At 38.4% G+C, this 27,802-nt stretch overlaps 1 protein-coding gene across 10 annotated transcripts in view; it reads left to right on the top strand.

Annotated features, from left to right (window-relative positions):
- Positions 1-26,877, top strand: part of DGKH (diacylglycerol kinase eta) — a 204,042-nt gene extending 177,165 nt beyond the window's left edge. For 7 of the 10 annotated variants that reach the window (XM_047720024.1, XM_047720027.1, XM_047720025.1 and 4 more), the window contains 13 exons: positions 477-594; positions 1,578-1,688; positions 1,827-1,923; positions 4,167-4,274; positions 5,915-6,028; positions 6,275-6,409; positions 7,652-7,815; positions 11,605-11,710; positions 13,314-13,406; positions 16,360-16,479; positions 16,812-16,920; positions 18,582-18,712; positions 23,925-26,877. In XM_047720024.1, coding sequence (XP_047575980.1) covers positions 477-594; positions 1,578-1,688; positions 1,827-1,923; positions 4,167-4,274; positions 5,915-6,028; positions 6,275-6,409; positions 7,652-7,815; positions 11,605-11,710; positions 13,314-13,406; positions 16,360-16,479; positions 16,812-16,920; positions 18,582-18,712; positions 23,925-24,014 — 1,496 coding nt within the window. In that variant the 3' untranslated portion in view covers positions 24,015-26,877. The remainder of the gene's footprint in view (positions 1-476; positions 595-1,577; positions 1,689-1,826; positions 1,924-4,166; positions 4,275-5,914; positions 6,029-6,274; positions 6,410-7,651; positions 7,816-11,604; positions 11,711-13,313; positions 13,407-16,359; positions 16,480-16,811; positions 16,921-18,581; positions 18,713-23,924) is intronic. The other 3 variants (XM_047720033.1, XM_047720029.1, XM_047720028.1) reach the window with 2 other exon arrangements.
- Positions 26,878-27,802: the final 925 nt, after the last annotated feature.

The following is a 27,802-nucleotide window of genomic DNA, read 5'->3' as shown; positions in this document are numbered from 1 at the left end:
GATGCTTAACCGACTGACCCACACAGGCACCACTCTGTTAATATTTTTAATTGAAACTATTATTATCTATGCTTTGAGAGTATGGACATGGTAACTCTGTAACATTCTTGGTAATTCACTCTTTATTGTAAATTCCTTATAGACTACTGCTTCATTTGCTATAACAAAGGAAGTAATATTTATTTGTTGAAGTTCTAGAATCATTAGAATGGTAAATGAGAAGCTGTCACAAAGAGACTCTTATTTGGGTCTTCATCTGCTGCATTTTTATGACAACATATAGATCCTAAGAAGGCTCAAAAATCTTAAAATTACCAGTGTCATAGTTCTTAGTTTTGGCTAATGAGAAGAGCAGACACTGAGAAACCATGCTTTGGGGGCAAGATGTCTGAGACCAGGCCTGAAAACAATGCACTGGCTCTTTCTCTGTCTTTTTCTTAACATGTGATCCTGTATGTATTTATTTTTCTGGCCAGGTTTAAGAGCAGGACTAGCTGCCTCCATTGCTGGGAGTTCTATAATCAACAAAATGTTACTAGCAAATATTGATCCTTTCGGTGCAACGCCATTTATTGACCCCGATCCAGATTCAGTGTAAGAAAATAGTTTTGTAAATATCTTGTTTGGGCTTTTCTCATTTCTGCTTTATACTAATGGTAACATTGTCAGTGCATTACAAGAAGTTTGGCTCCCCATACAAAAAGGGTCATCAGAAAATTCCAAAAGTTGATATAACGATGAGTACATCGATGCATTGGAAACACAGTGGTTTTCATGATCTGTTCCTGAGGTAGGTCCTGTCCAGCCCATTGTCTCGGATAACAACCCTATGGCAAAATGAGGCACAGCTATATTCACTTTTCCCTAGAATAGTATATTCATCGGCACCTTCATAACCATATTTTTGCTATTCCTTTTTCCTCCTTTCTTCTTGGTCTTGCCAAATCGCTCATCTTTCCCCATCCAGCTTGTAGGTTTATTTACTTCAAGAAGCTTCTTGGTCCACATGGATCTCTTCCCTTCTTAAAACTACAATTTTTTTTTGGAAGTTCAATATGAACTTTTACTTCCGTATTTAATTTTGCTTTTGTTATATCTCATTTCTCTAATGACAGTCCTCAAAGACAGTAAACGTCTTTATACTTTCCAAAGAAGCCCGAAGAGTGGACTGGACCTGGTCATGTGACCACTCAGTAAATATTTGTCCATTGATAAGAGTACAAGTGGAGAGAAATTTCCTTGCACCTGACTGCAAGGCCCTCCCATTTGTGTGTTTGGTGAGGGGCTTACAAAGGAAGCAGAACTAAGGTTTTATCACAATTAATAGAAAAGCATTACCATGACTCTGTCTCTGCTTTGCCTTGCTCACTATCCCTTTATATCATATGTACGAAAAATGACATATATGTCCTGGGCTTGTACACATGGCATACGAATAGGAAATAATTCCTGCTAAGTTTTAGTCTCATCTGTATGGCATGGAAGCTTAAATGCTTTTAAGTGCTATTTTGTGTGCAAATTGTAATTGTTGTAATGAATCTGAAGTTGACTTTATGTACTTTTCCTTATTATCACAGAGATGGATATTCAGAAAAATGTGTCATGAACAATTACTTTGGGATTGGATTAGATGCAAAAATTTCATTAGAATTTAATAATAAGAGAGAGGAGCACCCTGAAAAATGCAGGTAATTTTGGTAATAGTAATAATGTTATTACATGGAGGTAATTCCACTTTAATTTCATTTATTAGCTGTTTTGCTTGCTCTGCCTTTAAAGAGTAAATCAGTAATCGCTATTGAATTGTCTGCCAATATTTATTTCAGGAGCCGAACTAAAAACTTGATGTGGTATGGAGTCCTTGGAACCCGGGAGTTATTACAGAGATCATACAAGAATTTAGAACAGAGGGTTCAACTTGAGGTAGGTTCATCTTGAAGTAAAGATAGTTCAGATTATCTTACTTAGAAAAATAATGACATTTGAGGAGCTGATTTGGTCTCAGTGACTCTTCAAGTGTTTAAACACCCATTGGAGGTGATTATCGACTTTATACTAAAGGAGGTATAGACACTGGCTGTGGATGACACATAAGTTATCATTATCATTAGCTCCTGAAATGTGGATGGTTCTGTAGCATCGTGGTGCTCCCTGAGAAGGTGGAGCTATGAGAGGACATTTAGAGGAGAGCATTTCTAATGAATTTTCACAGATTTTCTCATTTATGTTTACAAATTCTGACCCAATTCTATAATGCCTGACATTTCACAAATCCCTGAGAAAAACATTCATAGCATATAGACTCTTTTGAATGAACTGTGTATTTGTTCCAATTCTTACAATAGTAAATTAAAAAGAGATTTTGAGCATTTAAATGTTTTAGTAGTTTTTACTAATGTAAGGAGGAAATTAAGGATGGCAAAAGTTTTTTAATCTCCTTCACTAATAGGAGAAACAAGATTGGGGGCATGGCTCTGAAAAGTCTAATTTCTGTGAATTTTATTTTCTTTCCCCCTTGTCCCGTATTCACAGTTGATGCTGATACACATGTCTTTCCTATCTTCTATCTTTTTATAACCAGATATCTTTAATTTAAGGAAAAGCCTATGTACAGAAAAGTGTGCAAATCTTCAGTCTACAGCTCATTAAATTAAATTCATTAAATTAAACAGAGCGTTATTATTTTAGGTGTTATCTAGACTACAGAATTGCCTGGCTCATTCATTATCAACTAAATGTCTGAGTAAAGATAAACTCATTATACCTTCCACTCTGGAGCACGTATACATGATTAGCTGGTTTGTCTTATCCTCGCTGAGAAATTAAGATGGACGTTACTGGCGTATCTTCCATTTCCTTTAAGTTAGTTATATGTTTTAAACTGCTTGTTCTAGGGGCACCTGGGTGGCTCAGAGGGTTAAAGCCTCTGCCTTCAGCTCAAGTCATGATCCCAGGGTCCTGGGATCGAGCCCCGTGTCGGGCTCTCTCCTTGGTGGGGAGCCTGCTTCCTCCTCTCTCTCTCTGCCTGCCTCTCTGCCTACTTGTGATCTCTCTCTGTCGAATGAATAAATAAAATCTTTAAAAAAAATAAAAAATAAAAATAAACTGCTTGTTCTAAAGCACACAAAGATACAGATTCAGAAAAAGTTTATTATTCTACTCAATACTTAATGTTTGTTCATTTTAATAAATACACAGTGAGCCTTAGCTATGTGCCAGGAATGGCCCTAGGTGCTAGGATATAGACCTTTGAATGTATTTTCATGAAAAAGAAAAGAAAATATAAAAAATGCACGAGGGATATAATCAAGTATAAAATATTCTCAGTTATCTAAAATGGCTGAAAATTGGATTTTCATTTGTTCTACAGTTTAGAGAACATTTCAATCAGGCATTAAAATGCAAGTTTTATAAAGTTATGTTAATTACTTTTTATTGTAAGAATTAATGAAACTATACCATCTGTTGTACGTATGACCTCTGCAAGCTCTCCTCTTTTAAAATGGAGTAAACCTTCTATTCAGTAAGAATTTGCTTACCTGTCATGTATAATTACTTACCAGCCAGAGGACATTTTTTCCCCTATCTAATGGTAATTTTTATTTTCATTGAAGTTGATTAATGAGAAGACACGGAGAATAAGATACTTCCCGACATTCATGGTTTTTCTTTACTTAGTTTTGGTTCTGACTACTTGAGAAACCCAGCTTTGAGTTTGGCCAGCCAACTTAGTTACAGAGCAGGAGTGCAGTCCCAGGAGTTGAGAGACCGGCTAGATGAGGTGGTTAGGACCTAGAAGCCCTCCCTGAACCTGTTTGCAAAAGGACACTTGACATGAGCACAAAGGTGACCATGATGCAAGTGAGAATATTGTAAGTGATCTGAAAAAAACTCCAGAAAAGTACGGCCTGATTTTGACAGAAAGAAGAGGTACAATGTTATCTTAAGTAGGTTTTCTGTAACGACTTCTGCCATAGGAATGTATATGCTTCAAATTTTTTAAATTAGAAAAACAAGAGAAAGGTATTGCGTAGGAATATATTTGCAGGAAAAGCAAACATTGCCAATACACTTCCCACTGTCATCCTTTGTCTTGGGTGTTCGAGGGGCTTCCCAACTAGCAGTTTTGCTCTCTTTATCTAACCTCTAAGCTTTTTACCTTACAGTGTGATGGGCAGTATATTCCTCTCCCCAGTCTGCAAGGAATAGCAGTGTTGAACATTCCCAGCTATGCAGGAGGCACTAACTTTTGGGGTGGAACTAAAGAGGATGATGTAAGTATTTTCTTTCACCTTCCAGATGCTAGAGACTGCCCATATTCCTTGGCCTGTGGCCCCTTCCTCCATCTCCAAGGCCCACAAAGGCAGCCTGAATCTCCCATTGCATCATTCAGATCTCCCCAACTGCCCTTCTCTTCCACTTTCAGTGACTTTTGTGGTTACATTGGGCCCAGTACGTCATCCAGGATAATCTCTCCTTCTCAAGGTCCCTCCTATAATGACATCAGCAAAGTCTGTTTTGTCACGTAAAGTAACATTCATAACCTCAGCAGATTAGGACATGGACATTTTGGGAGTGGGAAGGGGGATTGATATTATTCTGCTTACCAAAATACCTTCTGTATTTTTTAACGATCTAAATTTGTGTCTGTTACTATTATTTTTATCTTTAGAAATGTTAAGAGGGCTCATTTGGCCTTTGAAATTTAGGGCTGTGTTTTGACAGGAAAGTCAAAAAAAGGAAAAACACAACCTAGCAAATGTAATAAATGTTTTTAAAAAATAATAAAATGAAAGAGAAGGAACAATTGTTAAGATCTACGTAACAATAAAAAAAGGATTATCACAGTCTTTGAAGAATCACATGTAAGGAATGATAGCCCCATTTATTTCGGGCTTGTAATGCAAGAGCTCCCACTGACCCATTTTTTCAGGGTCCTTGAATGAGCAGAGATTAGAGTATAACATAAATTGGAATATATTTGTGATTTTCATTACGTGAATGTATTTCAATGTTATTGAACTATAAAACTTATGTAGCAGCTAATTTTTTTCTTAGCCTGTAACTACTCAAATATTTTAAAGGGAAGAAATCAGTGAGATAAAGATAAATAAAGCTAACAGCACCTACTAGGTAATCAGATAGTGTTCTCAGAACTTCACATTCATTACTAACAACCACAATTTTAATCTAAATTTTACCAGTGAAGAAACTGACACTAAGTTCACACAGGAAGTAGCAGAGACGGGATTTTAAACCACACACTCTGCTTACAGAGATGATAAGAAATCATCAATGTTTGCAAATTCATGTCCTGATATTTTCAATGAAAATTTTAATTGGGATATTACTTGATACTGAACAATTTTTTTCAGAGGCATAAATGTTTATCATTATAGTCAAAGAGAGAATAAAAGGAACAAAGTGATGCAGCTGGAATTTAATTTGTTTGATTCAATTAATTTTGTGAAAAATGCATTTAACATCAAGAACAAGTAAGCCTGCATGATTTTTATTCTCTGAGGTGTCTGTTGCCATCTTCTCAAATGCCTTAAAAAGTTGTTGTATTAAGATATTAAGCACATTTTACATACCAATTGCTTGTAACACATTGAAAGACTTGCCTTAGAACATACCAAGGGAACTGGGTATTTTACGATTCCTAAAATCACATGCACCATTTTATCAAGACATCTGAGTTATGTGTGAACAGATATTTAATACATTTTTATACAAAGATGGATTATTTTGTCCTTGGATTATCATTTCCTGGTAACGTTTACTTACTTTTCTACTTACTATTTTCCTAAGTTTTTGTTTTAATATGTATATTACAGAGTTTACATTGCTGATATGCCACTTCATGTAAACCTTAACCTTATCAGGGGAAATGTAATGTAGTTTTTCCTTTCAGATATTTGCTGCACCATCATTTGATGACAAGATCCTGGAAGTCGTTGCAATATTTGATAGCATGCAAATGGCAGTTTCAAGGGTCATTAAACTGCAGCATCATCGAATAGCCCAGGTTTGTTTTCTCTGATCAAACCTGACTTTGCAACTTGGGGGACTGGGGAAGCTATTCCAAAGGACTCCCGCACTGTCTATTCATCCATAAAATGGTAACTTTCTTGTCATGTCAGTTATTACTATGTTATGATAATTGGAAAAAGATACATTCCATTCCACCTAAATGGACTAAAAGTCAGGCTTGAATGCAGATTGTCAGTTTCTCAGGATGATTTGTTTTCTAAAATGGATCATTTTATTTCAGTGCCGAACGGTAAAAATAACTATATTTGGCGATGAGGGAGTCCCAGTGCAGGTGGATGGTGAAGCATGGGTTCAGCCTCCAGGAATTATCAAAATTGTACACAAAAACAGAGCTCAGATGCTAACAAGGGACAGGGTATGTAAAAAAAATATACACATATTCTTCTAGATTTTTTTCAAGCCTCTTAAAAATACTAAACTGTGGGGGCACCTGGGTGGCTTGGTTGGTTAAGTGTCTGACTCTTGATCTCAGCTCAAGTCTTGATCTCAGGGTTGTGAGTTTAAGCCTGCATTGGACTCCACACTGGGTGTGGAGCTTACTTAAAAAAAATTCAGTTGTTATGGAAAACAGAAACCAAGGAAAAATACTTAAATTGCCTTGTAAATCTAACATTTAGGTCATTGTGGTTTTAAATATGAACAAGTATTTAGTTTTTTAAAAATTTAATAGACTAGGGACACCTGGGTGGCTCAGACAGTTAAGTAACCAACTCTTGGTTTCTGCTCATGTCATGATCTCAGGATTGTGAGATTGAGGCCCACATAGGGATCCACACTGAGCACGGAGCCTGCTTGGGATTCTCTCTCCTTTCCCTGCTTTCCGCAACCTGGCTCGTATGTGCACATGTGTGCACGCTCTCTCTTTCTTAAAAAAAAAAAAAAAAAAAAGTTAATAGTCTATATTTTTATTATTTTTTAGGTTTACAGAGAAATTGACCAGAAAATACAGAGAATTCTAATTCTATTCCCACATATCTCCTTACCTCACTAATATCCAATCCCTTATTATTAACATCTTATATTAGTGTGGTATATTTATTATAGTTAATGAGCCAGTATTGATAATTATTGATTAATTAATGTCATAGGTTACTCTTCATGTTGTACATGTTACAGTTTTTAAGAAATATATAATCACTTATATCCACCATGATAGTATCCTACAGGCTGGTTTCATTACCCTCAAAATTCCTTCTGTTCCACCTAGCCATCACTCCCTCTCTTACCTCAACCCCTGTCTCCATAGTTTTGCATTTTCCAGTATATGTTTTAATTAAGATCAAAGACTGCCAGTATCCATCTTGACCTTGTCTATTATGCATTTCAAGTACAGATTGAAGCCTAAATTGAAGCTGTCTTTTAAAAAACTCTTCAGTGATACCCTCCTCATCACTGATTACATTACTTATTTGTTATGATAACACTGGAAAACTTGAAGAATAGCTTTCCTGTATCTTAAGATTTATTTAATGAAGCTTCAGATTAGGAAAAAAAAAGCAGTCATTTCAAAGTCTTTCTTGTAACATTTAAATACACTCTTATGTATGGGTCTCAGAGTTCCAAACTAACAGTTCCTTGCAACATTGTTGTTAAATAGGCTTTTGAAAGCACGCTGAAATCTTGGGAGGATAAACAGAAGTGTGATTCCGGTAAACCAGTTCTTCGAACTCATTTGTACATCCAGCATGCCGTTGATTTGGCAACAGAAGAAGTGTCCCAGATGCAGCTCTGCTCCCAGGCCGCAGAAGAGCTCATTACTAGGTAGGGTGGTCCTGTTTGCCGCAGGCAAGAATAACTCTGGTCTTGACCAGGTTTGTTTTTTAGTTTTGATCAGTAATGTCCGTCGTTGGGACTATCTAAAAGAGATGCATTTACTCTCCTACCTCATTTATGCCTCAATTAAACCCTCTCCAACACACACACACACACACACACACACACACTCCTGTGTTCTCTGCAGAACAGACTTTGGACTTCCTGAAACCCGGTGGAGAGCTTGGCTAACTTACCCTACCACACAGTGCTCTTTTCTGTTACTGTTTATTTTCCCAGTTTTACACAGTCTTTGTGCTCTACTACTTATGTGTATGTTACCTTATAATTATTAATTAAATGCTTCTGGAATGTAGAAGGAAATATAAATATTAAGCCCTGCTCCCAAGGAAATTTAGATGGGAAAAGTCTGAGAACCAGTTTCCAAAGACCTATCTAGAGATCGGGAGACCGACCACATAGGAGTTTATTCTAGTAGACAGAAAGGGAAGAGATGAAAACACAAGTTCCAGGAGCGTGAAACAGATAAAAATCACGATGACCCAGGAGTCAACTTTGTTGGGGGAAGGGAGGCCAACCATGGACAAGTTTCTTATCCCCTCTTCACCTAAATCTTCTCTACCAAATGGAGATAGTAAGAGCTACTCTGTAGGTCATTGTGAAAGCTAAATGAAACCCACCACATAAAGAACTTAATAGCACATCACGTCTGGCATATATAGTGTTCTGTGAATGATAGCTATTATATTCTTTCCACTTTCATCTGGTCACTGATAAAGATGTTGAAAAAGAAAAGAAGGAAAACAAAGCTCTTTAAATATTTGTTGGAGGGCGCCTGGGTGGCTGAGTTGGTTAAGGGACTGCCTTCGGCTCAGGTCATGATCCCGAAGTCCCAGGATCCAGTCCCACATCAGGCTCCCTGCTCAGTGGGGAGTCTGCTTCTCTCTCTGACCGTCCCCCCCTCATGCTCTCTCTCACATTCTCTCTCAAATAAATAAATAAAATCTTAAATAAATACATAAATATTTGTTGGAAACCTAGAATGTACTAGATGTTAGAGATATGAGAGAAAAGATTTGAACTTCCTACTGCTAGAGACCCCAACATTCAGAATTAGAATAAAGTATGATAACTCAAGATACTGAGTGGCTTAGAAGCAAGGTAAGAGAATATGAGTATTTAGTTAGCTAAATGCACAAAACTGTATTATTGTACATCGCAGCCTTTTATCACAGAGAGATTCATTTTCGGGTAATATAGACAACGTCTGTGGACTCCCAATTTACAGGGTTTTGGGTTTTTTTTTTTTTTTTGCTTTTCCAGCTTTATTGAAGAAAATTGACAAAATCACATATATATATATATATATGGTCTACAAATAATAATTTGATCTATGTATACGTTATAAAACAATTACCATAATCAATCTAACTAATAAACTATGGAAAATAGTATGGAAGATTTTTCAAAAAATTAAAAATAGAACTGCAGCATTTTCTTGAAATCAAAATATACTATCTGTATTATCTCCCTTGAAATCAAATACACTTCCTAAATTAACTTCCTGTCAACTAACCAAATAACCTTATCAAGAAAAGGGAAGTGAAGGTTGGCCAGACCTGCTTTTAGTCAACCTAATTTGGTTCCCCATATGCGTTGTTGTTGTTTTTAATTTGCAAGAGATGAAAATCAGTCTCACTTATCTATTTTCAGAACTTACTCACTCAGTATTCAACAAATAATTTTGAATCTCTTCTGCATGCCAATCACCATATTCAGCAGTGGGGGGCACCAAAATGACTGGGTTGTAGTCCTCTTCTTAATTTGTGGACAGGATAGTAAGAGAGAAAGTGTGTCTAGAGTGCCATCACAGGGCTCAGTGGGGCACTGTGGATACACAGAGGAGGCCAAGAAAGCAAAGGAGGGCTGCCTGAAAAAAGTGATCTCAGCCAAGTCCCGATGGAAGAGTAAGAGAAGGAACATTCTCAACATGGGAGCAAGCTTGGGTAGAGGTCCAGAGGAGTGTGAATAGAGTACTTTTAGGAAATCTCAGGGAACTGGGGATGGCATGGTATATGTGAGAGAGTAGGAAATGTGGTTGGAGAAGGGAAGAGGGGCCAGGTCTTATCCAGATGTTTCTGGAAGCAATGTGTAGCATTGTTTGCAAGATAACAAAGCAAGGGCAGGGTAAATGCTCTTAGAATGGTCCTGATAGGAAATGATGGACGGAAGTAGTAGAGATGGAAAGAAGAGAGACTTAAGATTGATTATGATCTAAAATTGCTAAATGGCCTGAATTAGGAGACAGGATGACCCTCAGGTTCTAGTGAATGGATGGATGGACTGTAGAACCATAGGATTTGGTGGGACCATAGGATTTGATGGAACCATAGGATTCAGGAGGGAAAGTAGAGTTGAGAGGGAAAATGACAGGGTCCGTGTTGGACTTCCAGAATTTAACCTACATTAGAAATATTTAGGAGGAGGGGCACCTGGGTGGCTCAGTCAGTTAAGCATCCGACTCTTGGTTTCCGTTCACGTCATGACATCAAGGTTGTGAAAAAGGGGCTCGCATTAGGCTCTGCACTCAGCAGAAGTCTACCTCTGTACCACCCCTTCCCCTGACTCATGAACACATGTTCTCTCTTTCTCTCAAATAAATGAATAAATCTTAAACAAAAAAAAGAGAGTGAGAGATCTGGGAGGAAATTTTAGTGGGCAATTGGAAATGTTGATCTGAAATTGATTTATTTCTTTTCCTTTTTTTGAAAATGAGAATAACATTTACCCACCTGCATTCTTCTGATAAGATAACCTTTCTCAAGGTTATCAGTAGAAATATTTGAGATGACATTTGCAAATTTCTTTGTGGCTTGGATATCAATTGTATGATCTTGAGGAATTAAGCGCTCTCGTACTTTCCTGTTGATTCAACAATACAGGCCTAGTCTCTTTTCTTGTTTTACTCTTTCTAGTGCAAAGATCATTCTCCTTGTAGATGTTAGAAGCAAAAAGGATTTGCATAGTTTTGCCTTCTTGCTCATCCTCCAACTTTCCATCATTTTCCAGCAATTGGTGGAACTTGTCTTCTTTTTTCTTCTTTGGCCTTAGTGTCCTCCAGGATCCTGTCTGTTCAGGATATTCTTGAATGTTCCAAGATTCCAAAGGACTATGGTACAATAGACTTTGGAGCTGATAGACATAGATTCAAATCCTGGCTCCATGACTTCTTAGCTTTGCATATTTACCAAATCCCTCAAGGTCTTCATCTATAAAGTGGAGAAAATTAATCACAGCTGCCTTTTAAGTTGTGAATATTAAATTAGATAATGTATGTAAAGCACTTAGCGTACAGATGATAAATATGGCCATGTTCTTCCCCTACTTTGTTTTATTTGTTCCTGGTTGAATTTGCAATGAATAAAAGATGAAAAAAAAAAAAAGGTGAAGTTTCTGCTCTGCCCCATCTCACTTGCCAGTGATACTTCAAAATGAAGTGTTGCTATATTTTGTTCTTCCAAATTGTACCTCAGTGTGTTTTTCTGTGATTCTACGCCTAACTTTTCCTATAAAGATTTTGGGTTTTACATTCTTTGTTGCAGCAGGGTCTGAATTTTGTAAACCTATGCTTTGTTATTCATAATTGAGCTGAACCCATTTAAAAATATTCCCTAATCTTTTTTTTTTCCAACTTGTCTCATTCTCCCATTTCTACACTTGCAGAAAATCAGCAATGCTCAAATTTTTTTTGTTCACCTGCCTCATTTTTGCTTTCAGGATCTGTGACGCAGCCACAATCCATTGTCTCTTGGAACAAGAGCTGGCCCATGCTGTGAATGCATGCTCCCATGCCCTGAATAAAGCCAACCCACGCTTCCCAGAGGTGAGGAGCTCGTGGTAAATTCTCATTCCACAGATTGTTATGTATGACATCTATATTTCGATGCGACAACATGGGCCATGCCCTTTGAAACAGCTCTGGACAGTGTATAGGAGTGTCTGCCAGAAGCTTGTGATAACTCTGTGGCCATGTTTTTATTTTTCTTTTCCTGCCATTTTTCCATTCCATTCCTTTAAAGTCTCTTCATTGTTTCCACATTTCTCTTTCAATCACTTGACGCCTTGCCATCTTCCTTGCACTCCTTCTCCTTCGAGCTACTGCCATCCCTCCTTGTTCTTTCTGTCACCTTCTCCCCTGCACCTTGATGTAGGGCAAACTATATACCACGCGTTTTATTAGAGATGCTCATTCATTGTTGAGGCTGTGCACAGAAGTTATTCTCACTTCATTTTGTTCTACGAAACTGGTAAAGTGGGTAAACTTCTTAATGTAGATGCTACAATTTTGTAACTTCTATGATTTTCTTAAGGTAGGTGTTTAAAAAAAAAGGGAAAGAATACAATTCTTTTGAAATGCGATACATGGTATAAGGCTGTGGCTTAGAGAAACCTGATGATAGCGTTATTTTATTCTTTTTTTTTTTTTCTTTTCAGTGTAACAGAATTCATTGTTTTTGCACCACACCCAATGCTCCATGCAATACGTGCCCTCCCTAATACCCACCACCTGGTTCCCCCAACCTCCCACCCCCCGCCCCTTCAAAACCCTCAGATTGTTTTTCAGAGTCTATAGTGTCTCATGGTTCACCTCCCCTTCCAGTTGTGGAGATTCCTCAAGAAATTAAAAATAGAGCTTCCCTATGACCCTGCAATTGTACTACTGGGTATTACCCCAAAGATACAGATGTAGTGAAAAGAAGGGCCATCTGTACCCCAATGTTTATAGCAGCAATGGCCACGGTTGCCAAACTGTGGAAAGAACCAAGATGCCCTTCAATGGACGAATGGATAAGGAAGATGTGGTCCATAAACACTATGGAGTATTATGCCTCCATCAGAAAGGATGAATACCCAACTTTTGTAGCAAAATGGACTGGACTGGAAGAGATTATGCTGAGTGAAATAAGTCAAGCAGAGAGAGTCAGTTATCATATGGTTTCACTTATTCTTTTAATTATTCAATGGAAGTTACCTAAATTGATTCATAAGTGCTAGTCCTCAAGGTGAAAGTCTAAAAAACACCCCGGCTAAAACTTCTGAGAATGAAAGTCAGTGGATAGAACTGATTGTGATCTGAAAATACCCCATTATCTGATATGGCATCATTTTCTTTGACTGAACAGTTTTGTGGGGACATGTGTCTGTGGTTGCGAGTATCCCCATGTTTGTGTGTGGGAGATGGGGGCCTAAGTGTGTAACCACAGTCAGAGCACTCCTTTGGTTCTGAGATGTAAGGATTCGAAGAAATAACCCTGTGAACAAATACGAGTGTGAAATTGTTGAGTTATAATAGAATTGGAGTGGAGTTGTAAAAATACGTGTGAGGTGAATTTATGGGAAGAATGAAATGTTAAGTATTTGCTGATGATTGAATCCCAACCTAATCCAGAACTACTTGTCTTTGATGTGTTGTTTTTTTTTTCTAGAGTCTTACAAGAGACACTGCCACGGAAATAGCCATCAATGTGAAGGCACTTTATAATGAAACAGAATCTTTGCTAGTGGGCAGGGTCCCTTTGGTAAGGAAGAGATGACTGGTAACACAATGGTGACCCGTGTGTGGGCCTCGGCTTTGTTCATACATTCATTCCTCAGATTCTAATGCAGAGCAGCCTCCTGGCCTCCATCCTTGGGGCTTCCCTTTTACCTGGCTTTTGCCTTCCAGAAAATGCCTGGCTACCCTAGGGAGTTATGATTCGGGCTAACGGGTGGTAGAAGTCTCCTCTCACAGATGCCACCGGGTTGTCATGCAGTCCTGTTCTCCCCAGTCAGCTTTGAGAAACTTGAACCTTCTGCAGTGTAGCAGGCATTCCTCAGGAGCTCATTACTTCCTAGTGGCAGAGAAGTAGAGGAAATCATCGGCTTTGTTCCCGAAATTAACATTTGAAATATGATTGATGCAATTCTTAGCTTTACTGAAAGGGCAACACTTTCTAGACTTGATGTTTCAAGAACTAAATTCTCAAGAGCTAGCCTTATCTCTAGATTAACTCAGATCGGTGCTGGAAATGAAGCTTCCAAGTTCTGTGGACCTCAAGTGCTAGAAGTCCACAGATGTCCAGTTTGCTTTGCCCAGGGTCGGCCTTGTCAGCCTTTTATTCTCTCACTGGTTTCAAAAGTTCTAGAATATGGGGTCCTCTCGCCACCTAGCGTTCAACTGTGGGTTTTTCACATGCGCTGCTGTCACTGTGTAAAAAGCCTGATGCATTATGATGCATTTAGCTATTTTCCTCTTCCTTGTCACGATTCTGATGAACTGGTCCGTGATGATCTTACAATTTTCCTCTTGACTGTAGTTTTCTCTCTGGCTTTGGAAAATAGACGCCTAAATCAAAGTGGTAGTAAAAGTCATAGTATCTGGCATAGTGGGAAAATGGGAGGTGTGTCACAGTCTAGTGAATGAAGTAACTGTGCTGGGAGTTTCTGTTCAATTGGAGTCCAGAAGGGCACCATCCTTGGATCATCTTTCATCATCTGAAAAGAGAAGCTTCAGGGATGAATGACATCCCTGGCTCTTACCCATCTCCAGAGGAAGCTGAAGAGCAACTTCCTCAGGGTAGGACATGGCTGCCTATGCTATGGCCAGGAAGAAGACTTTCAGGAAGACACATTGGTTATCTTTTTTTATAAAACCAGTGGAATATTTTGCCAATTCTTGGCACTTCTGTTATTAACCAGAATCTTCTTATTGCTCTTCTAAAATTGGTCCAGTGAAATCCAGTGAGCTGTGACTTTGATCCCATTTTTTAGGTGAAGAACATGTATTTTTTGTCTTATTTGAAATATAAAAGATACATTTTACATATCTGACAACAACTAGAAACATAACTTATTCTATATTTTAGTTCTCTCCACTGAAAGCACCTACTGAGTGTTAGTTGATTAATATTTACCAATTATATTATGTTCTTATAGAAGGACCACGCACACACTCTGAGTCATTTTGATCTACTTCTGTCATTGTCAAATATGAGTGCTTAGTTTAAAATGTATACCAGTGAATTTTTTCAAAACCTTTCACCATACTGACATCATAATACAGTGTCAATCATATTCGAGAGCAACTAAGCTTTACACTTTATTTTGCTTCTAGAATGAATATGCAATACCATGTTATCAATTTTATAAGATGTATATTCTTAGACTCAAAGGAAAGTGGTAAATTTTACATGACAAGGTGGAGAATCTCCATATTTTTCTTAACTACTAGAAATGGTAAATACCTTGAATAACCGAGGAGAAAAAAAGAACGACCATAATAAATAACAGTGACGATTTCACTGAACGTTTATTTTAAAGTTCTATGAACCTATATGTAGATGCTCGACAGTCTTAAAGTAATTTTTGAAAGGATTGGTTTGCTGGAATAGACCATAGAAATAATCTAGTCGCTCTACTATTTGTTAAGGAAGAAACTAAGACTCCTACCATCGGTCAGCCTTCCCTTGGTTGCCGTCTTAGTAACAAAGCCAGGACCAGAAGGCAGTCACCTCCCTTCCTGTTCTACACGTAACAGTGTTTATTTCACCTTTACTATTGAATTTCTAAGTGCTTTTTAATAGCTGCCTCAAATAAGTGGATAATAAGTGGCCGGTTAAATTCTCTTTAAAGTTTCCAAACCCTCTTTCAGATTGCAAACCATTGGGCGTTTTGCTCTTGCCCTGATTTTTACAACAGCTTTTTGTTTGTTTGTTTGAGATTTGTGGGGTTTTTTTCCCCTTAAACTTATTATTTTAATTCTCTGGGAGATTTCTGTGCCAAGCAGTTCTTATGATGTGACATGGTTTTGACCGATTTTTAAAAATAGTATTATTTGCTTACATAGCGGCCTATGGAAATCAGAAGGATTTTTGCCACAAAGAAGTAGAATAGTGAGATTACTTACTAACAAGTAGGCAGAGTGGGTGGATGGACGCATGGATTGGAAGGGAGGGAGAGAGGAAAGAATTTACAAAAAAGAAAGAAAACCACCAAAAGCAATACTTTTTTTCTGTGACATTATTGAAGTCATACTAACTACTTGTATTATCTTTGAAAAGTATGGATAAATCTATCCAGATTTTTAAAAAGTGAGCTCAATATAAAATAATCTGTTCTTTCTTTCCCATATTCCTTTTTTCTTTTTTTTTTTTTTTAAAGATTTTATATATTTATTTGACAGAGAGAGAGCGCGCACAAGTAGGCAGAGCATCAGACAGAGGGAGAGGGAGAAGCAGACTCCCTGCTGAGCAGGGAGCCCCATGCGGGGCTAGATCGCAGAACCCTGGGATCATGACCTAAGCTGAAGGCAGTCGCTTAACTGACTGAGCCACACAGGCACCCTTCTATATTCCTTTATCTTACTAACAATAACCTAGACTAGCCTCATAAGAGATGAGGATGTTCGTTGTCAAAATAAAACGAATTTCTTCTGTTTGAGATTGGTCACTGAGCCTTGTTTTATTTTGTTTTTTAAAATCTGCTGGTAAACAGCAGTTAGAATCCCCACATGAGGAGCGCGTTTCTAATGCCTTACATTCCGTGGAGATGGAGCTGCAGAAGTTAACGGAGATTCCGTGGCTTTACTATATCTTACACCCAAACGAAGACGCGGTATGTGAAATGTGGCCCACTTCTCTATAAATGCAGACTTTGTGACAATAGAATTTGAAAAAGAGATATTCAAGGGAGAATAAATTTCGAACACCACTTTCAAATGTGCTGCTCTTGAACAGGCGAGCAAAGGCTTTTCCGTGAACAAAGTGTCTCACGGGCATCAGTCCATTTTCAGGAGTATGTAGCATCATGCTCTCCAATTTTTAACAAGTCACCACTCCAACAGTGTGTTGTGTTCATAATCTATTCCTGCGCTGGCTTTAAGATCAGAGTGAGGTTTCCTTCTCTTCACATCCTGAGCAAATTCCTTTCTTGCCCCACTGGAACAGGAGCCCCCCATGGATTGCACCAAGAGAAACAGCAGAAGCACAGTCTTTCGGATCGTGCCAAAGTTTAAAAAGGAAAAGGTTCAGAAGCAGAAGACAAGTTCACAGCCTGGTAGGTGATCTGCACTGGAAGGGAAAGTATAACCCTGTGCAAAAGATAACTTATTAAAGCCATGTCACCGAGGTGATAAAAATGTTCTGGAATTATTTGTGGTGACCCCTGCACGTTATGGAGGTACTAAATGCCACTGGATTGTACACCATAGGATGGTTAGGATGGTAAATTTTATTTTATGTTCATTTTCCCACAATAAAGCAAATCCTGTCACACCTAAAGTAATCCACCCAAACGGTAGGGGTCTCTAACAATGAAGTACACAAGAAAACAAGGTGGGCGCTGGTTTGCTTCTACTCTGTTCAGTGGACATCCATGCATCTGTTGAGACGGTCCTTTGTCTCTCGTAACATCGGTGTATAATTTCTTTTTCTCCTTCAGAGTTCGAAGTCTACATCCCTTTGATAAAAGGAATGTAGAAACTTTCAGTTACTCCTTTAACTTGCTAAATAGACTTTTCCACCTAAAGTTATGCATTGTCTTTTTCCTGTTCCAAAGACTTACTGCACAATTTCCACCCCTAAGTCATGACAGTCTACAGTGACACTTGCATTCTCAAGCAAAGATTAAACTGCCTTTGGTGTTTTTTGTCTGGTTCCCTTTCCCCCTTGCCCTAGAAATTACTTTTAATGTGACAGTGTTGCCGAGGCACCTGCAAGTTCTGTGTGGTGACAGGTGCCTTTCACAATCCAGTCACTTTATTATCCTTCCAAGTGAGCTAGCTCCTTTGAAAAAGTGATCTATGACCTAATTTTTGACAATTGTAGAGCAGCTGTTGAAGGGCATTTTAAAATCAAATATGGCATTTTATCATTTTTTTTTTAAGATTTTATTTATTTGTCAGAGAGAGAGCACAAGCAGGGGGAGCGGCAGGCAGAGGGAGTAGTAGGCTCCCTGCTGAGCAAGGAGCCCAGTGTGGGACTGAATCCCAGGACCCTGAGATCATAACCTGAACTGAAGGCAGAGGCTTAACCGACTAAGCCACCCAGGCATCCCCAAATACAGCATTTTACAACCAAATAAATTTGAATTAAGCTAATCAATGTTGAATAAAATGTATAAAACGATGATACATATTAAAAAATAACAGTCCAACTCCTCTTAGCAGTATTGACAGTTTCCAGAGGACCTTAAAGTGAGCTAACAACACATTTAGTGCTATCCTTGTTAATTATTAAAATCAATGAAGTCATCACTTGAATTCAGCCACACCTGGAGTAAAATTCAGGAGCCCATGTCAGATTTTCAATTTTCATTAGCACTTGTAGCTAATTCAATTATAACTGGTTTCATACGCGGTCTTAAGGAAATCATCAGAGTGTATTTGGATCACGGACTGTCGATCCTAATCACAAGAAGTACATATTTTATTTGGATTGTGTGGTGTGGGTGGGTTGGAGAGGAAATTGAGCTGAAGGTAAAGGCACCCGTGCACATCAGTGAATGTCTCTGCATAGTCAGATCTCTGTGTGGATGGAGAGTCTGTAACCTGCATGGGGGAAAAAGTGAAATTGGGGTTTCGTGGAAACGACACCTTTAACCTTTCCCTCTGCTAGCACTGCCGCTGTACTCTGTTTTGCATCTTCTTTGGCCAACCTTTGCTTTGTAATGCATTGAGCATGTAGAAATTACGGGGGTTTTGCTCTTAACTTTGGTAGTTCAAAAATGGGGCACAGAGGAAGTTGCTGCTTGGCTGGAGCTGCTCAATTTGGGAGAGTACAGAGAAATCTTCATTCGTCATGACATCAGAGGGGCTGAACTTTTGCATCTGGAAAGGCGAGATCTTAAGGTATTTCCTTTGTGCTACTCTTCTGCTTTTGAAAATTTCCCGGCAAAACAGAATGCTCTCTCCTGCGCCTCTTTTGTTATATGCTTATAGCTTGGCTTATGTCCTGTGTCCTGCAAACGGGCAGTAATCTAATATGCATTGTCCTGTGGTCGGAGTTCCTTGTGTGCTTTTTAAACAAGAATGTCAGCAGTGTTGCCCGATCAAGTATCATTCTCTGATTATTACAGCTAAAGCTTAGCATGAAGTTAATAATTTTTTTCTCTGCATCCATTGGTATGGCTATTCCTGTGCTAATATTTCCAAATAACCCATGTTTCCATCAGCTCATTTTATTGGATCAGCATGAAAGGTGATCACTGTTGCTGAAAATGACCAAAAAAACTAATAAAAGGTTAACCACTAAAAATTAATTCAAAATACCAATAACAAAGTTTTCCTAATATGTGGAACTGGGTAAGAAACTCACAGCAGTGGCAATTGAGAGTCCTGTGAATTTGTTGTGTTTCTGACTGCCCTTTCAGAGCTCACATGAAAAACGAGACCGATAAGTTCAAATACACTCCCTGTGAGTTACTGTTATGATTGTATTATTCTCAAAAAGAAATGTATTATTTTCTTTAGTAAATGAAGTAAAAATCATGCTTCACTTTTGCTAGAAGGTGGCAGAGAGCCAATTTGTCATTTACTGCAGAGAAAGAAAATCATTAATTCACGGTCTGCAGCAATTCCCTTTTATTTTCTTGGGTGGACACACAACATGGCCAAAGTAGACTATTCTATCCCAAGGTTCCGAGTAGAATTTTGTCATGTTGAATTTTCTTACCAAACAGCACATTTTTAAAATTCCAAGATTGAGTAGTAAGCAAGTGACAAAGTCTTTAACCTATGTTGGAGTGATCCCTTTCCTGTAGGCCAAGTTCTGAACTGCACAGGATTAGGATACAGTGATTTCCTAACAAATTCATGAACTGTTGGTGCCTTTATCTATAAATACACTAGCAGAGATCTTAGAGCAATTAGTGAGTAATATATAGGATTTTATAAAGCAGAGTCATACAGTCTTAGCATATTAAAAGCAGACACCACATCGACCTAAACACTTTTAACCAGAATAATAAAATAATAGATTAATTAATTACCCCAGTTGAGAGTCCCAAATCTGGACAATAGAAAAATATACAGGGCTAGAGTTCCTAGAGTAGAGGTTGACTTCAAAACTTGGAGTGAGTGCATAAAAAAAAAAAAAAAAAAGAAATGTAAAGGGTCATTACATCTAATATATTTATGTAGCATCTTATATCCTTGTCAGGCAGCTACTGAATAGCTATCTTGAATTTATTGAATAGCTACTGATTGATATATTACGCCAGCCTCTCTAGGAGCTTACATTTAATTTGCCACAAATAAGCATAAATTCCAGAGAAAGACTGAATGTGTGTGAGAATAAATAATTATATATGTATATATTACATATGGACACACAACCATAAACATACACATAACCTGCTCACATACACAACAAGTACGGCAGTAAGGCAGATATTCGCAGGTTGGAAAAACAAAGCTCATATACATAGGAGGTCAAAGTTGGAGTGATAGGACTTGGCTGGAGGAAAGAGTATGAGTAAAAAGGAAATGGGTAAGAATTATTTTTGTAAACTTTCTCTTTTTAGCTTTATCATGGGACTTCTTGTTCTGCTTTATTTTTACTTTTAATGCAAATTACATCCTTACCTTAAAACTTTTCTTTCAGAAATTTGCATTGACATAGTCCTTTTTAACTCTTTTCCTTCCAAAATGGGGCTTGGGAGAATGAAAAAAAATAATTATCTGGAAAGAGCCTGCTATAGAGCAAAGCCGTGAGGGGAGCAAATGAGCTTCCCCTTGACCTCTGGCTGTAGCTGTAAGAGGGAGCAGACTCTTCGGAATGAACTCTTTAAGTCTTACTAGAGGATCTCTGACTCCCTATGTAACCTTATCCATTCCCATTGCGGCAAATATGGTCCATGAATACATCCGTGGTTCACAGGTTTGTACCCCAAGGCCTGACCTCAGTTTGGAAGCTTTAGGATTTTATCACCAACTCCACTTGATAGTTGCCTGTCACACAGTGAGGGTTCTGCAGATATCTTAGTAAAATCACCCCTCTCTCCCTCCAGGCTCTCGAGCCGGAGAAGCCCACGGTCATACTCAGTGCCTTCCTCTTCCTTATCCTTGTCTCCTAACTCAGAAAGCCTAGCACAGAGCCAGGTTTCTAGACTGCATCTGTTTCTCTCTCGGCTTTCCACACTCCTACTGCGTGCCAGGGCACCGCTTGCCTGTGTGAGGCCAGGGTTCCTAACTGGACTTTCTGCTGCTACCCGCGCTCTCTTTACCCCATTACCCACACGACAGCCAGAGTGATCTCTTAACGTCAGATCACCTTTCCCACTTTTACTGGAATAAAGACTTGCATCTTTGGGAGGTCTACATGAGACTGCCCATTTATGGAAACTGCTGTGGAATCACTGGCCCCTTGCTGGGCTGTACCCCATCCACACTGGCCATGTTCCATTTCCCTGAAAATACTAGACTCTTCCTCACCTTTAGAGGTCCCCCTGCTACGGCATGTGTCTCCCACTACCTGTCACCTGGCTATCTCCTGCTCACATCTTGGCTGTTACTTTCTTATCAGCAAGACAACTAGAGGTAGCAATGTAACAGTGTAAAGGTGGGAAAGGAAAAATATTTCTAAAGCGCTTTAGGAAATAAAGAAACTTACTGTATTATTCTCCCTCCAGGAAGACAGTAGCCAAAAGTGAGGGGCACCAAAGACAATGGCAAAGATGCAATGGATTTGTTTGTGTGGTTGGTTTTTGTTTTTCTTTCCATTTGGAAAGTTGCATATCTGTGCCTGGAAAGGTAACTGAATATCTACAAAGCATGTTTCTGCAAAATTAGACCTGTTCATCCAAAGAAAGAAAAGGTGCATAATAAAGAATCTGATAAAAATAAATTAAGAAAACTATAACAGATGTTATGGCCGTAACTTTATCACAATCTAACTCCTAGAAGTCATGAAGGTATTGAACTCAAGATAAAAAAAATATAGCTAGACGTTAGCGTAATTCTGTGGAAAACATTCATCTCATTACACCAAAATGGTAATTCTGAGTACAGTCTGCTTCCTGCAAAGAAGATTTTTATTCTTGAAGATAAAATGTGCATATGGCCTGAAGTAGAATATTCAGTATTAAATGTATTTCTTCATCAGATAATTGTTATCACAAAGCAGAAAGAGTATTAAAATATCCCACTCAAATAAATGCAACCGCAAATGCATTTATATTTCAGAGTTAGGTAGCAGGCCGCCGGCTCACTTTCTTTAGGATTTGGCCTTGCTTTTAAGTTCGCTATGTTAGCATACACTCAGGAAACACACAGTTCCTTGCCTTCAGACTGATTATGAATGACCTGGTGTCCTATGAGAAAATACTTTTTCAGGATCAGTTGCATATTGTAAAAATGTGACCCAGAAATTATCTCAAGCTTGACAGGAGCACTTGCTATATAGAAAGAGTATTTTTCAGAAAGATTCAAAATTGTCAGTAGAAAAAAAGAATTGTCAGTAGCTTCACTGCTATAGAATCAAAGAGCCCATAAAGTATATGGAAGAGAGAGAGAATGGGGGTGTGCACATGCTTACAATCGTCTCATCTATTTCATGTAAAACTTAAAAATAAATAATGCTTGGGGTGCCTGGGTGGCTCAGTGGGTTAAGTCTCTGCCTTTGGCTCAGGTCATGATAGGGTCCTGGGATAGAGCCCCGCGTTGGGCTCTCTGCTCGGCAGGGAGCCTGCCTCCCCTTCTCTCTCTGCTGCCTCTCTGCCTACTTGTGATCTCTCTCTCTCTGACAAATAAAGAAATAAAATCCTTTAAAAAAAAATAATGCTCTTAGCTTATGAAGTAGGACGGATATTCGGAATCTTTATCATCTCAGACATATAATTTTGTGGTACCTCGTAATCTTGTTTTCGAGGCTGCTTTGGAAGCCACCTTTTTGCTAATTTTATTTTTTTTTTAAGAATTTATTTGAGAGAGAGAGAGCATGAGAGGGGAGAGGTCAAAAGGAGAAGCTGACTCCCCGCTGAGCAGAGATCCCAATGCAGGACTCGATCCTGGGACTCCAGGATCATGACCTGAGCTAAAGTCAGTTGCTTAACCAAATAAGCCACCCACGTGTCCCTTTTTGCTAATTTTCAAATATTTCAAGCCCTCTGTTTTTTATACCAAATTGGTTTGACTTCACGTATTGGCCAATCAGTTGTGCCCGTTAACCCTAAAGAAACTTTAGGGCTCGGAGGCCTTCACCCTTTCTTTTAATTTATCGGGTCGTGAATATCACGGCTGTCTTAGATGCGTCTCCTTCATTCCTTCAGCAAGGATTTATTTGCCAAGAGCCTGCTGTGCGCTGTACATTCTGGAATCATCCTCCCTCTCTGAAAACTAACTATTGAATTCTTGGCCCTTTAAAGGAAGACAGTTCTGTAAGAAACAAGGAGGGTTCTGAGAGAAAGGAGCCACAAGTGTTCTGAGGAAAAGCATCAACCCACAGTTAACCAGGTTGAAGTAATTTCTTATACTTTTGTCTCGCAAAGTAGAAAGAATATTTAACAGTCCACTCAAATCAAAGACTCTAAATGTAACCATAGATGCACTGACATTCCAAATTTAGGTGATGGCCCCTGATCTCTGTCTTTAGCATTAGGCTTTACTTTTAAGTACTATTTTAGGAAGAAAGTGTGTGGTTGCCGTAAGACTAGTTGCAGCGGCCCTGTGTCTTCTGTCACTGTTCTCGGAGATCCCAAAAGGACCTGTGTTTTGAAAAAGAAGAAGCAGAAGAAAAAGGAGACCCTAATTTTGACTCAGAAGAACCACCATTGTGTATAATTTCTGAGACTGTTACATTTCAGAGTTAGTGTAGGATGTGATTTTTTTTTTAACTTGTTGATAATTTTTCAATGTCAGGTTAGTTTCACTTTATAAACTGATTTTCATAGCTTATACTTCCTAAGTCATTGAATATAAACTGAATGCTAATTACACTATTTGCTAATGAAATATTTAATCCCCAGTTTTCTCTTGTCAGTAAACGCCTTTCTTTTCCTTCTTCTTTTTTTTTTTCTTACCTTTTCTTTTTGTTTTTCTTTTTCTTTTCTTTTCTTTTTTTTAGGACCTGGGGATTGCGAAAGTGGGTCATATGAAGCGAATTCTCCAGGGAATTAAAGAGCTTGGAAGGAACCCTCCCCAGGCTGAGTTGTAATCATACTGGTGCTATTCCTTGGAAGGGAAGTTATTGCTACTTAATACAAAGCTCTTAGAAGCAATGGTCTGTTTCTGTACTTTTCTGCCTAGAAAGCAAGTACCAGGGAAGCACCTCTATGGCTTGATATCTTGCTGTGGGTGAAAATTTTCATTTGAGGTATTAGGAAATATTTTTGTGCCAAAAAAAATACATTCCACAAAGCCATTTACCTATTGTGCAAACTTGACGTGTTCAGATATGCTCATATTAGTAAGAAGGTAGGAAGAATCCGAGATAATTGCACTGTCTGAAAGGTGGAAACGTTTACTTACATTGTACTTTCCTGAAACTTGGTCAGATGGAATGATTTTCCCATATGACTGCATAACAATATGTGGCTAAAACTTCTAGGTTTCGTTATTGGAGGCATTGGCTTCTTCCTTAAAAATCACTGGTTAAGAGACTAAGATATACATTAGTTTGTGTTTTGAATGCTAGATTGGGTGTCAGCTGAGATTCCTAGCATTCAGTCGTCAGGGAACATGGTTGAAACCCCTCAAATATTATGAATGAATGCAGATCTTAATGCACGACATTCCTGCCTGAATGGTCTTTCTTTTTCTTGCATGTCATGTAATATCGTAAAACTTAGCTTTAATGTCAGCTTTAATGGAATTTAATTTATTACTACCGAAGTTACCTTTTTGTTGGTTCAAGGCACTTTTCTGTTCTTTGATGGGGGATTTTGGATAAATATTCTGTATTTAAGAATTTGTGAACATGTGTCTGTGCCATAATCAACAAATAATACACATTTTATGCAAGCCAATTCAATGTCACTCTATCATCAACAGTAGACATGCGCATTAAGAAACTCTCTGGATATTTTTATAAAATTACATGTTCTGTTGCTGAACTAAAAGCTTATTATAGCTTCCAAAACCAAAATTCCCACATTTTGTTATTTTTTTTGTTTAATTTAGTATTTATTTAATACTCTGTTTGCATTTATAATATAGTGAGCTATTGACATCCAGGAGTTTCCCTGAGGCCTCAACTGGGATTCATATACTGATTGGTCACCCAGACTTACCCGCTAGCTAGAGTAACTACTGATAAATCTTCTCAATGAGAGATTTAAATTTTTAAATTTTTTCTTAAGGGCTTTATATTATTATTATTATTATATTATTATTATTATTATCTCACTTAATTCTTATATCAAGTAGATATCACTTTCCTTTTCCTAAACCACTATACTTCAGTGTAAGCTTATTAGGAGTCAACATTACAATTACCAAATCTTTGAAAGCCAAAGGCATACATGTCAAAAAGTCATAAAAATATCCTTAAACAATCTTTCTTTAAACATTATATACCAAAAATTAATTGTAATATTTAAAAATCTATATAAGAGAAAAAAACAGGGTATTGACCCGGTGGTGACAATTTTCATGAAGTAGCCTTCTAAGTAGGTGCTCAATAGAAAAACATACACACACATGTACATATACGTTTCTACATGTCTATACACACATGCATGTACATTCACACTTACATATGCATCATCTTGAAATATACTCTCATTGATATTTTCTGGACAATTATTTGTCAAATGCCTAATGAGAAATATTAGTGAGAAAGCATTTAAAATGAACACTGTCAGACATAGAATTTCATTATAGCAAAGGAGTTTAAATATTTGACACTTTAGTCTTATTTATAAATTGGGCATTTAAGTACCAGTAAAATCACAAAATTTTGATATCTTAAAAATAAATGAGCCTGGTGGGTTCCTGACCAAATATGTCTGACTATATGTTTTACCTAAGTTGTGAATAAATGGAAATTTCCCAAAGGGAATTACATCAAGTAGTGTGAAAGAGTCAGAAGCTACTCATTTAATATTATAATGTTACCCACACTTAGGAAATCAAAGGGCTTCTCCAGCCCCTGAAGGTATCCTGCTTTTCAGGCATTTCCCTATGAAAATAAAATGGAGATGCCAGCTGTCAGATCACAGATCCCTATCCAGCTCTACCAAAAAAAGAAAGGTAGGGGCAAAGAGGCAAGGAACTCTAGAGAAGAATTAATTAATATAAAAATCTTTACAGATTTTCATTCGCCCAAAATACCCCTTTGCCACTAGAAAAGATTTAAGCTATTACACGTTCGGAATTTGAGAGTAAGATGAAGATAATTAAATTTTTTGTTTGATGCTGGTCTTTTTACTCATAGGTAGTAACTCTTATCTATGCTGTAAAACCTCAATTGATGGACTCTTTAGTTAACTAGAATTTTCTTGGAGATGGCTTTTGGATGAGGGAAATCCTTTAAAATGACAATTTTGGTATCTTTTTTGTTGTTGTTAAATAAGAGCAATTGTTCCTGTATGCTTTGTCTGTGCATGATGGATGTAGGACCCAGATGACCTTATTCACATCTGTTGGCCAAGATGGTATCCTCAGAGCCTCCCTAGGTGCCCATTAGCATCAAAGAGGGGCCAGCTTATAGTAGATGGGGCTACGAATAAAAAGTAGGAAGAACTGCTCTCTGGAATCTGATCACAGCTCAGGGGAGTGCAGGTGGGGCCTCTGTACCTTGATCCATTCGTAAGCTGAGCTGAGAAGCTTAGCCCTACTCCCAGTTGCCAGCTCTAACTGTACGTTCCGCTGCTAGGCTCTCCCACACCTGGATAATTTGGGAGGGATGAAGGGGAATCACAGCCCAGCCAACATCCACTCCCTTACAGTCTTATTTTCCTGAGGAAGAATTTGAGACAGATATATGTGTGTGTGTGTGTGTGTGTGTGTGTGTGTGTGTGTTTAAAGATTTTAAGTAATCTCCACACCCAACGTGGGGCTTGAGCTCACAACCCCAAGAGTCCCATGCTCTACTGACTGAGCCAGTCAGTAAAGCATGGGACTTTCAAGAAGGAAAAGGACAGGGTCAGGCCTAAGTAAAATTTCAAAATCCCCCCCCCCCCCAATTTTTTCCCCCTTCAGTGTTACTCCACCTCCCTTTTGGAGCTCCCTTCCCACCTCCTGGCTTCCGGTCTCCCCCATGCCCATACTGAGATGGTTGCTCAAATCCTCACTGCCGTGTGCTACCCTTTCTTCATCAACTCTCCAGCCAAAAAATGACCCCCTTCATCTCTCCCCACTCAGGTGCCCATTATGGATCATCTAAGCAAAGTGTTAGGAAGAGAACAATTTAAAGAAACGAACTTTACAGTTTGCGTTTCATAAAAGGAAACCTGATAATCTGAATAAATTGGTGGGTTGGATAATTTGGAGACTGTGATATAGATCGCTCTGGCTGAGATGAGATGATCTGTGAATGTCTAGACCCGTGTTGTCCGATCTTGTAGGGACTAGCCACATGTGGCTGTTTCAGTTTACATTGATTTAATTAGAAAGTTAGTTTCTCAAGTGCACCAGCCACATTTCAAGTGCTCAGTCACTATAGTAGACAGTACAGATGTTGAACATTTCCCCATCACTGCAAAAATTCTACTGACAGCACTGATCTAGATCATTGCTACTCAGATGTGGTCCATGGACCAGCAGCATCCATACCACCTGGGAGCTTAGAGAAATGCAGACTCTCAGGTCCATTCTGGACCTACCAAATACCAGTCTTCTTTTAAACAAGATTTGTCAATGATCAGCATGGGCCTAGCCACATTTTAACTCTCCCAGGTATTAAGGATTTGAGTTCTTCAAAAAGCCCTCAGAATAGCTCATTCCCCAACTCACCACTTCCTTAGAAATGCCAGAAATGAGCTTTAACTCATTCATCACCCT

This window comes from Lutra lutra, chromosome 3 (assembly GCF_902655055.1).
Source record: "Lutra lutra chromosome 3, mLutLut1.2, whole genome shotgun sequence".
In the NCBI taxonomy this organism is placed as follows: domain Eukaryota; kingdom Metazoa; phylum Chordata; class Mammalia; order Carnivora; family Mustelidae; genus Lutra; species Lutra lutra.
Note: the sequence above shows the minus strand (reverse complement) of the source record. Positions and strands in the feature narration are given on the sequence as shown.